At 34.0% G+C, this 11,701-nt stretch overlaps 1 protein-coding gene and 1 non-coding gene across 2 annotated transcripts; both read right to left on the reverse strand.

The window, feature by feature from the left end:
* Nucleotides 1-211: 211 nt before the first annotated feature.
* On the reverse strand, nucleotides 212-285 carry TRNAV-AAC (transfer RNA valine (anticodon AAC)). The gene has a single exon. It is a non-coding gene; the product is annotated as a tRNA-Val (tRNA).
* Nucleotides 286-1,589: 1,304 nt separating this feature from the next.
* On the reverse strand, nucleotides 1,590-7,371 carry LOC104214655 (protein IQ-DOMAIN 22-like). The gene is made up of 5 exons (XM_009764353.2): nucleotides 6,879-7,371; nucleotides 6,246-6,400; nucleotides 3,029-3,229; nucleotides 2,777-2,854; nucleotides 1,590-2,185 (listed from the first exon to the last, which is right to left on the reverse strand). The coding sequence occupies exons 1-5, from the start codon at nucleotides 7,129-7,131 to the stop codon at nucleotides 1,670-1,672; spliced, it is 1,203 nt and encodes a 400-aa protein (XP_009762655.1). The 5' UTR covers nucleotides 7,132-7,371; the 3' UTR covers nucleotides 1,590-1,669.
* Between the last annotated feature and the right edge of the window lie 4,330 nt (nucleotides 7,372-11,701).

The following is an 11,701-nucleotide window of genomic DNA, read 5'->3' on the forward strand; positions in this document are numbered from 1 at the left end:
TCATGTCCTGTCTGATCACCTCTCCCCAATACTTCTTAGGTCGCCCTCTACCTCTTAATACGTTTCAGGTTTTCAAAAGAAATGAGCTCAATTTTACAAAGAATAGCAGACAATAAATTAAAGGTACAAAATGAAGTCATAAAAAAATTAAAGATGAAATTCATCACATGGTTCTCTGCCAAAAAATAGAAAGGGGAAATAAAAATAGAAGTGGCTTCGCCCGGACTCGAACCGGAGACCTTCAGTGTGTTAGACTGACGTGATAACCAACTACACCACGAAACCTGTTTGGTTCTTATTGAACTCATTTTCTTATTTTAATCATGCATACAATCTTAAGTGCTCCTTCCATTCTAATTTAAGAAAGAAATTGAAGTATGTTCTTATTCGAGTAGAAAGTGTAAAATTAATTGTTTCCAAATATAGAAGTATGTTCTTATTGGAGTAGACTAATTAGAAAATAGTACTCAAATAAGTGATCTTACGACCTTTTTATATAAGTGTTATTTTACATAATCAAGACGGAATTAATTTTATTTCTCCAAAATTTGCCCCTTATTTACATATCCCAACGTGTCAAGGTAACAATATGCAAATTTTAATTAAGGGTAATTTAGTCAGTATATCTTCTTTTTTTTCTCTCAGAGTTAGTATTTTCTTAAGGGGTATGTCAAAGGTCAAAAAGTCACTTATTATAGACCGAAAAAAGTATGACATAAACTGAAATGGATGAAGCATTTGCCAGTAGTCTGAAGCCATCTTTGAACCATTTTTACCACTATACACAAGAAGTTTTGCTTGTATCAGCAGGAGCCAACTATTTATGTGTCTAAATAATTCTGGTTTATACAGAGGTGACGTGACACTTCTCCTAGGACAACAGATGTTATTTATCTTGTAATTCCTTTGTTTAAAAAAGAATGAATCTATTACTATTTTGGAAGTCAAACAAGATTTTCTTTGGCCATATTTTTGCAAATAGTTTTTAAATTTTTTGAATTGTTAATTATTGTAACATATGGTATTTTTTATTTAGTTTCTAAATATGTATATTTTATTTTAAAAAACATAAAGAATCTATGTCCAAATTCACATTGAAATATAGTCAATTTAACCATCGTACTCCGAAAAGGTTAAAAAAAAAAGTGTTATTAGATTGTTGCCTTTTTTTCTCTTCTTCCCTTTCCTCCCATTTAATCTCTTTCAGTTTTAGTTATGTATTAAGTACTAATTTTGAAACTATTTGATATACATTGTTGACTTATACAAATTTATGGATTTAACAATGACTACATTCTTTATAGTTAATCAAAACCAGACACAAAGTGATTCATATCAGTTCAGTAATTATATTTCTAACACAAAGGAAAATGCAGGTTCAGGACATTAAACATTCAGAACTAACGGGCCTGATACACAAAGCATCACGCATTTACACAGAGTCAGGGAAATGGCCGCACATCAAGAGGGTGTGATATAGGTAGTCTACCCTGATGCAAGCATCAATGGCTGATTCCACGGCTCGAACCCGTGACCTATAGGTCACACAAAGACAACTTTACCGTTACTCCAGGCTCTCCTTCTAAACATTCAGAACTAGATACATATATATATGTTAGCATGTTAAACACTTTTGAAACTCAATCTGCAAACTTGAACTTAAATCATCTTAATATATGTGCAAAAAACCACGGCTAAACTCATCCGAATCTCCTCTAACAGGCATTCCATGTCTGTCCAATCGACCAGAGCCCGGATACACGCCTTTGCTAGTGAAGTTGGTAGAAAAATTAGAACTATTTTGCAAGTTAGATCTTGAGTATATCTTTGTTGAGTTTGACATATCATACTGAGGTCTTAGTTTTGGTGCACTTATTGATCGCGTCTTTGCCTTAGCTGCCTCGGTGTAAGACATGTAGTTTGGATGATTACTCGAGTAGCTTCTTGTACCATCGGTACTCTTAGTTGGCGTAAATGGTCCTCGCCTCGAACGAGCATATTTCGATGATGATGAGTGAAGTTGTGGGCTATTATCAGCAGAAGAGAAACATGTTTCATCCAAGCTATAACTTAATTGGTCTGAATTTAAGCTAAGATCAGATGAATAGAAGAGATTCCTATGTGTGGAAGTAACATATGGATTTCCAATATCCATTCTGCAGCCCATATGGTTTGAAGAATTCCTCTGCATTAATACCATTTTATGTTAAGCATAAGTTTGTGCAAATAGATAATGAGGAAAACATCCAAATTTACCTCTCTAGCATATGAAATACAACAACAACAACAACACGCAGAGTATATTCCCACAGTGTGAGGTCCGGGAAGGGTAATGTGTATGCAGACCTTGCCTCTACCTCGCAGAGATAGAGAGCTTGTTTTCGATAGACCCTCGGCTCGAAGAAGTAATTCACATCAGGTCTAGCATATGTGCCTTTATATTTTAGGGTCATTCATATCCTTGTTATTAGCAAGTCGTTTCGTACTTGCCCTTTACCGTAACACTGCTCTATCATGGATTGGTTGGATTCCACGTGTCAAAATACATCACTAAAAAGGTCCAAACTTATCTCTCTAGTCATCACTCTAGTCTAAAATTATCTTCAGTTATACTTCAAGTTGGAACTTTGTTAGGGTTATTGGCAAATACGAGACGATTTGCTAACAACAACATTATGAACGACGTCAAAGTATAACGGAGGGTAAAGAGAGATATTTTCGACCATTTTTCCTAGGTATAATGCATCTTCTAGAGTATAAAATATCTGGCCAATACCTTGAGCATAAACATTTCATCATTCTTCATGCTCCTTGCACGAATAACATGCTCGAATTTATCAGGAGTTGCAGGACCCTATACACCAAGATTCAAAAAAAAAAAAACAATTGTTAAACTAGGACAAAATCTTTGTAAAACTAAATAATTTACCTCAATTAGTTGACAATTACTACAACTTGTTACTAATTAACTTATTTTCAAGCTTCTTTTCAAATTTGAAAATGGAGGGAAAGGTGATATTTTACTTACATGATGAAGAAATTGAATAGACTTGGCGCTAAAATGAGGCGATTCAGAAACCTGAGATCGTCCAGCACGAGCTCTCGACTGAGCTCTTATCAGTACATGCATACGCCTTAGCATATCAGCAGTTTGCTTCCTCACAATATGACCTCTTACTAATGCTTGAAGCTTCACAAGTCCCTTCAATGCCCTTAATGCTCTCCTTGACTTCAAATTTAAACACAAAATAGAAAATCATTAAACTAATTAGTCGTACAATCAAGTATCATTACTACAACAACAACAACAACAACAACAACCCAGTATAATCCCACTTAGTGGGGTCTGGGGAGGGTAGTGTGTACGCAGACCTTACCCCTACCCTAGGGTAGAGAGACTGTTTCCAAATAGACCCCCAGCATCCTTCTCTCCAAGAACTTCCCACCTTGCTCTTGGGGAGACTCGAACTCACAACCTCTCGGTTGAAAGTGGGAGTTGCTTACTCATTACTGTAGTTGTGAATACAGGATTTAGAGCTAGTGAATTTAGAATGAGTGATTTTATTATTTGTAAGCATTTTAATGTTTTTTACGTTTCTATACGTAGTTTGAACAGAAAGGCGAAAGCAATGAGTTCAGATTAAAAATACAGAAACACATTCTAGGTTCGCCCCTGCACTGGTGGCTTAGTATAATGTCAAGTGACATGAAATTCAAGAATCAGGTTGTAACAACAACAACAACAACAACAACATCAACAACCCAGTGGAATTAACAAGTAGGGTCTGGAGAAGGTAGTGTGTACGCAGACCTTACCCCTACTTATGAAGGTAGAGAGGCTGTTTCCGAAAGACCCTTGGCTCAAGAATGTAAAAAATGGAGTATCAAAAATCAGGTTGTGTCAAGAAAAAACACTAAATTCCAAAAAGAAATGAAGTTGTTTTAGATGGATAATTTTCTATGGAACTTGGAACAAAAAAACATGAAATTTTTTCAAAAGTGATAGGCGCCCTAATAATTCATTTTCACACTTTTCTAAAGTCTACGTTTGACATTTTCAGAAAATTAGGACAGATGACCATTCACCAAAACCTTGACCAATGTCTTTGTATTATCAACTTGAGACACATACTTATAGGTAATTCTTATATTCAAATTCAACAAAGTGGTCCATTAAAATTTTCGTACTCGATATTTATACCAAATCAATGAATACATGTTATTTATTTTTTAAATACGGGTTTATTACTTATCATGATTAATTACTACATACTTATCTTAATCTATTACTTAACTGTAGTATTAATGTAATTTGATATAAACACCGGATGTGAATAAATTTAATTTGTTGCTTCTGTACTTTTGATCAAACTACACAACTTTTCATTTACTCTTTGTTTTGATTCTTTTTCTATGATAAAGAAGCACCATATATAATAAGAGTGAAGCTAGTTTAAAAGCAACAAAAGAGTACCAATTGCCAAATTCGTGTAACATTAAATAGGATCATCAAAAACAGTCCCATGTGAGCTTTGTACAGCTTCTAGCATTACTTGCCAAATTGCATAAATGTTCTAAACCGGGTTAAAACTTACTCGCATCTGATGTTTACATCAAACAAATAGCATAATTATTTGATATAAATACCAGATGCTGAAAGTATTTTCATGTACAACATACTACGAAAGAAAAAAATATGAAAGAGTTTATATAACTTTTACATATTCACAAAAATTCTATTGTCTCACGTATTATTGATAGTAAATAAAATTAACAACCTAAAAAATAAGGTAGATAACTTGCACTATAGCAAGCTAAACCGCAAAATTTATTACACAATTAATGTATACTCTCTTCGGTCCACTTTAATTGATTTTTGGTCTTTTCTTTTATGGTCCACAATATTTGATTTTTTTTAAATATCAAGAAAGAATTAACTCTTTTTTTTCATAAAGTTGCCCTTGGGTAAAGAGCCTAGGAGTATTTGTTGTATTGTCAATGAACAAATTAAGATTAGTGTAGTCAATTACATTATTAATTAATGCTAAAATATAAATTTCTTAATATGCATGAAAACAACTAAAAAATAACTTGAATGTATAGGAGGAAATATGAGTTAACTCCCTATATATATATATGTATTTCTTTCATATTGTTTCTGTGGAGTTACTAATATTGTTTTCTTTTGTCCTTTTGTCTTATTGAGCCGAGAGTCTTTCGGAAATAGCCTCTCTACTCCTTCGGGGTAGGGGTAAGGTCTGCGTACACACTACCCTCCCCAGACCCCACTAGTGAAATTACACTGAGTTGTTGTTGTGGTCGTCTATAAGAAAGGCTAAGTGGATTAATGAACGAAACTCGAAAACTCTGCACCGACCACAAAATTTTCTAGTTTTAGATATTTAGGTCCACTCGGGTCCAAACTAGTCCACATTCCTCTTTTCTATATACATTTCACACAAGAAAACCCCCCACCTCCACCCCCACCCCCACCCCACAACCCCCAACACCCTACCCCAACAACCCAACTCCCAAAAGATAATTTTAAGAAAAACAATATTATAACAAAATTTGCACGTGCCAAAATTTGCACAGATCAACTATTTATCGGATAATTCTGCTCATCACGGCTAAAGTAAAGAAAAAAAGGCATATAGTTTTTTTTTCTTTCTTTGTCGGAATTTAAACCATAATCTCTCATGATTTTCGTTCTATTTCATTGACTGTTAATTGACTCTGGCCCCATTAATATTATGTTTCTGTAAATCCACTAATTATTACATAAGAATGTTAGTCGTAAGAGTTGAATATTTTGACGCGAATTTAAATTTAGTCGGACCTTAACGCAGATATCGGACGCCGGATGGAAAGTAAAAAAAAAAGGAATTGATCGTGTTATTAATTAATTGTCCATGAATACTAGTGAAATGTCCAAATTCTTTGCCCCAATTGTAACAAAACCTTCTACACCTTTTTCACCGTCCTTTTACAAATTACGAGTAAATTGTTTCTATCAAGAATTATTGGTGGAAATCACAAAATGGAAAAGGAAAATTCATTTTATATGAAAATGTTCAAGACACGAGGCTCAAATTATAATTTAATTTCCAATGTGATTTGAGCATAAATATTTTAAATAAAATTTATATATTTAAAAGAACGAGAAAAATATTTTGACAAACTTATAGTAAAAAAAATCATTATTTGACGTGAAATGAAACAAAGAGAGGACTCTATTAACTAACCAGATAAGCTCGGAAATGTGACTGTATCACGACGGCAGCCCATTCTTCACGACCTAAAACGACACCGTTCCACGTCGTCACCGCTGCTGGACCACCGCTACTTGCTGTCAACTCCACCACCTCTTCTACCGTGACGGGGCTGTTGGTGGGGTCCACTGCACAAAGGCATACTTATTTATCATATAATCTAATGTTTAACTTAACTAGTACTGTTTACGCACTTTTCTTTACATATAGCTTCAGAAAAAGCTATCTGGAAAAGAAAAAATCAAGGTGCACCTTGAATTGAACTCGACTATATATATATATATATATAAAATATAAATTTTGAACCCTTGATCACTAAGCTATGCTTGTGAGCTGTGTCATAGGGATTCAAAACATATTATATATAGAGGTAAAAAATAGATTTTGTATTACAGTGTAATTTTTCGGCAACATGGGTTCAGGTAAACACCCTTCCGCACCCCTAAATCCGCCCTTGTATGTATATATATTCTTTTCGAAATGAATTTATAACGAAATAGTATCACGTATAATAATTAAAAGAAAATACGCTAATAATCACTAAAATATTACAGAAAAATATTAAATTTTGAACTCATAATGATACATATAAAAGGTTAAACTTACCAAATTTAAATCTTGAATCCGTCTCTGCTCTCACAACGTCATTTCTACCGCAAACTGACGTGGAGACACCATATTGATCATAGTGGGGCTGCTGAAAATCATTATCTCTGTAGGATTTAAAGTTACTGCGTTTCTTTTTAGTGGTTAGTGATGGGTTTGGACTTGGTTTTTTGTGTAACAAAGAAGAAGAAGAAGAAGAGTCAGTTTTCTTGAACCCGAGAAATGCTTTGAACCATTTGGATGCTTTGCCCATTTTGTGTTTTTCTTCTTTTGTTAATGACAGAAACTTCAAACTAAAGACTGAAATTTAAAGAGATTCATTACATATAATTAAAGAGATTAATCTTGACGTTTTAATTACATATTGTGGGATTAATAGAAAGAGCATTTTTTTCTATTGAGAAGAGAAAGTGGGCAGTGAGAAGAAGAAGAGAAGAATGGTTGAGATTTGTGAAAGTTTGGAGAAGTCAAATGTAATGTGCTATACCCTAGGACATTGGGATAATATGTATGACTTTTTCTTCTTTGGATCATCAATACTTTATATATTTTGCCCATTAAATAAAACACACTCCTTATATAGAGGATAATATATTTTTGATGTATTTGTCATATTTTTCTGGTTTCTAATAGTATTTCTTATGGACGATTATATGTAGTTATTGTTAGGATATATTATAAACCATACGTATGTTATAGTATTTTTATGGAACAATTATTTATTTATTTATTCAAGTTAATAAAGTTTTGTTTTAAATAGATCATTTATTTGTCTGTGTGTTCGTTGCTTATATAGTAGATGATTTAGTGTATAGAGTTTAACTTATACATGGAAGATTAAATTATCGGTTTTTATAAGTCATTTATGTTCACAATCTAATGATGGAATTGGACAAGCCATCGGAATAGTTGTAGCACTAAATTAAATGTAATTTATCTTGAATATAGAAATGATTTAATTCTAACTTCTTGTACTAGTACATTTTGTATGTATTGAATGAATCAAGTAGAGATAAGTACTTTATACTGACTTAATAAAATAATTTCTCTAGTCCATTCAATGTACTTATACTCTTAATCTTGATATAATTATTATTAGTTGTGTGTGTCATTTATTGTTTTGATTTATTAAAAGGCGAGATTCTTTCCTGGGCCAATAAGCCTGGTAAATTGGACAATAATGATATATATTGGCGAAGTAATAATTAGTTATTAGAATTCATGTCTCGGTTTTTGAGATTGATGATACTCCTTTATGAAAGCTTATAAGTTTTCATGTGTAAACCATGCCGGTGGATTTTGTATCCGACACATGAAATAAGTTAAGCGAAAGTATAAAGGAAGTAATCAATAAATTAAATTGTTAGTAATTTAATTTGATTGGTTAGTATCTGAATCTTAACATGGGGAGTTAAATAAGGTTTCATGGAAGAAGTTTGAAATTGAACTAAGGAGTACAATTACGAATTTTTAGTGGAATAATTCATAATTTATTATGGTAGAAATTAATTTCAATTTTCAAAATTAATTCCATAATAGGAAGCCTTGTTAATTAACTTCTGTGGTCCCTACTGCGCCTAAATAATAGGAAATAAAGGAAACATTTCCTTAGTGGAAGAAGAAAACCTAACAGGTTTTAAAAAAGGGTTTTAACCTAAAAAAACGTGGCTATATATACTCCATATAGGGCTGGCCGTTTTTTTTGCACTAGTTTTACACGTTTTCCTCCTCAGAATTTTGCCCACCCGAAATTTTTCCTTTCCGGATATTATTTGGGTAATACGATAGAAGACTGTGGAGGTTTTGCTGAGATCGCAGTCTTGCAACTCTGAAACTGGAGACAGAGATTAATCTGCTTTGTTCATGCTTCAAGGGGTAATTCGAATAATTTTCGTATGTACTAATTGTTTAATTTACACGTGAATATGATACTGTGATTCCTTCCGCTGCGATATATAATCCAACAGTTATAGATGATTTGATATAGTAAATTTTTATATTGTGATCAGCGTATAGAAGTTTATTTCATACGGGGAGTATTAGTTTAGATTTCTATTACTTCTTATTGTTTCTTTTGCTTTGGTTACCTTATGATCTTGTTGTTGTTACTGTTTCTTTTTCTTGGCTTCGCCACTACTATATTTTTTTCTTTCAAAATGGTTATAATTATGCTTTCTTTGAGCCGATGGTCTATCGAAAATATGTTGTTTGCCTTCATAAGGTAAGGATAAAGTATGTGTATACTTTTAGATTACATTGAATATATTATTGTTTTTATCGTATAAAAGTTTAAAATCTAAGGGGTCGTTTGGTTCACAGACAAATTATGCAAAGATTATTACGCAAAAATAATAATAACTGAATTATGTAGTGTATATGTATTTCTTGTTGCATGTTTCGTTTGTCATACTAAAAATTAGATATACAAGAATATTATAAGATAAATGACTTGCCACGTCAATATGTCTAACCTCTGCCCAAATCAACTAGAGGAGACAAAAAGGTAGTAAAATGCTTGTAATTAGTCAAGAATTTCACTAAAAATGTTCAGTCTTTATTGTATGTATAAAAAATAATTTTTGAGCTATAAAAATAATATAATTATTATATACTCATAATATTTTTTAATGAGTGTGTTCAATTAGCCACCTTTCACTCTATGTGTGGCTGCCCCATTTCCCTTACCACGTAAATTGAATCACAATTCTGTCATATAATTACTAGTTTTTGTAACAATTTGACCGGTTATTTTGAGCATTTGCATTTCGCTCGGTAGTTTACGGGAATTAGTAGCTACGTATGATGTATTATATCACGACCCGGATTTTCCACCATCGGGAGTCGTGATGGCGCCTACTAATGTGAGCTAGGCAAGCCAATTATTGAACCATCTACCTTTTTACCAATTTTATTCTCTTTAACAATTTCAAAGAAATAGCATTTAAACAACGGAATATAAAATAAGCGGAAGAAAATAATAAGCCAGCTGAACATGAATATCTATTACAACTGTTTGAGTCTCGACTACGCAGAACTGGTGTCACAGTTTCACTGACAGTCTAAGAATACTACAAATAAAGGTCTGAAAGAATTAAATACAACACTGTCTCTGGAAAAAATACATGCAAGAAAGAGGAAAGTAGATAGAAGGAGATGTCAAGGCCTACGAATGCCTGCAGGGCTACCTCGGGTCGCCTGGTGAACAAGAATCAGCAATCTCACTGCGGTCCGAAGTCTACAACACCGGGGTCTGCACCAAAGAGTGCAAAGTGTAGTATCAGCACAACCGACCTCATGTGCTGGTGAGTGCCTAGCCTAACCTCGGCGAAGTAGTGACGAGGCTAGGATCAGACCACCAAATAAACCTGTGGAGTTATACAATATACAACGGGAAGTAAAGCAGAAATAAACAAGTAAAGATGGGAGGGGAAAACATGCTTCGGGAAATAACAGGTAAAAAACAGAATATCAAAAGAATTATTAAGGAAGCAAAATCCAACCACTAACACGAATAAGGAAAACAAAGGCAGATTTCACTTTCTTTTCACATCTTGTTGCAGGCGTGCAACCCGTTCCCATTTTCTGTATCTCGTGGTAGGTGTACCACCCGCTCCCATTTCACTATATTTTGTGGTAGGCGTACCACCCGCTCCCATCTCATCATATCTTTGTTGCGGCGTGCAACCCGATCCACATATAATATTGTTGCGCCCTGCAACCCGATCCACATATAATATTGTTGCGGCGTGCAGCCCGATCCATATATAATATTGTTGCGGCGTGCAACCCGATCCATATATAATATTTACAATTATAATGAGAGTCCCGACAAGGGATCAATAAGGTCTACACTATCCCGACAAGGGATTCGACAGCATAAGTAAATACGTCCCGGCAAGGGAGAATCAGCTATAACCAAACTTGTTACAACATTTAACTACCTCAGCTATAATCAAACTTATCACAATATCTAACTACCTCAGCTATAATCAAACTTATTACAACATCTAACTACCTCAGCTATAACCAAACTTGTTCCAACATTTAACTACCTCAACTATAACTCAACTAGTTCCAACATCTAAATACCTCAGCTATCATCAAACTTGTTCCACGAGAATAACCATAATCCTTACCCAACACAAAGGATCATCAACCTAAGCATCTGTAATATCCATTAAAAACACAATGCCAGGAACCACAACTAAACAATAGCCTGGCAAGGGGGCGACATAATGATCTTTCCTCTTTCTCACTTTTACTTCACAATTCACTACACAACTCGAGCCAACGCTCTATAGGTTCAATTATCATTTATACTTTCATAATTCGTTATACAACTGGAGCCAATGCTCCTCAATGTTCATAGGTCACAATTCTTTCCACAACTTTATACAACAAATAGAAATCTTCACCAAGGCATGAATAATACAACGAAGTCATAAAAATCACAATATAAGACTCACGATCATGCTTGACACCAACGTATCGATACTCGTCACCATGCCTATAAGACGTACTCAACAAGAAACAAATAGCAAATAGGACACAACTCCTAATCCCTCAAGCTAAGGTTAGACCAAACACTTACCTCGATGCCACGAACACAATTCACAATTCAATTATAGCTTTACCCCTTGATTCCACCACGAACTCGCTCGTATCTAGTCACAAGTTACTTAATTATATCAATAAATGCTAAATGAATCAACCCCAATGCATGAAAATGAGTTTTCTAAAGTTTTGTCCAAAAAGTCAAAAATTGCCCCCGGGCCCACATGGTCAAGACCCGAGGTTCGAACCAAAACCAGATTACCCATTCC

The sequence above is a fragment of the Nicotiana sylvestris genome, chromosome 12 (genome assembly GCF_000393655.2).
Source record: "Nicotiana sylvestris chromosome 12, ASM39365v2, whole genome shotgun sequence".
NCBI classification, from domain to species: Eukaryota; Viridiplantae; Streptophyta; class Magnoliopsida; order Solanales; family Solanaceae; genus Nicotiana; species Nicotiana sylvestris.

Coding starts and splice junctions, on each gene's coding strand:
- LOC104214655 (XM_009764353.2), bottom strand. CDS start 7,131: ATGGGCAAAGCATCCAAATGGTTCAAAGCATTTCTCGGGTTCAAGAAA. Junction 6,401..6,878: donor GGATTCAAGATTTAAATTTG/GTAAGTTTAACC, acceptor GCCTTTGTGCAG/TGGACCCCACCAACAGCCCC. Junction 2,186..2,776: donor ATGAAATGTTTATGCTCAAG/GTATTGGCCAGA, acceptor GTATTAATGCAG/AGGAATTCTTCAAACCATAT.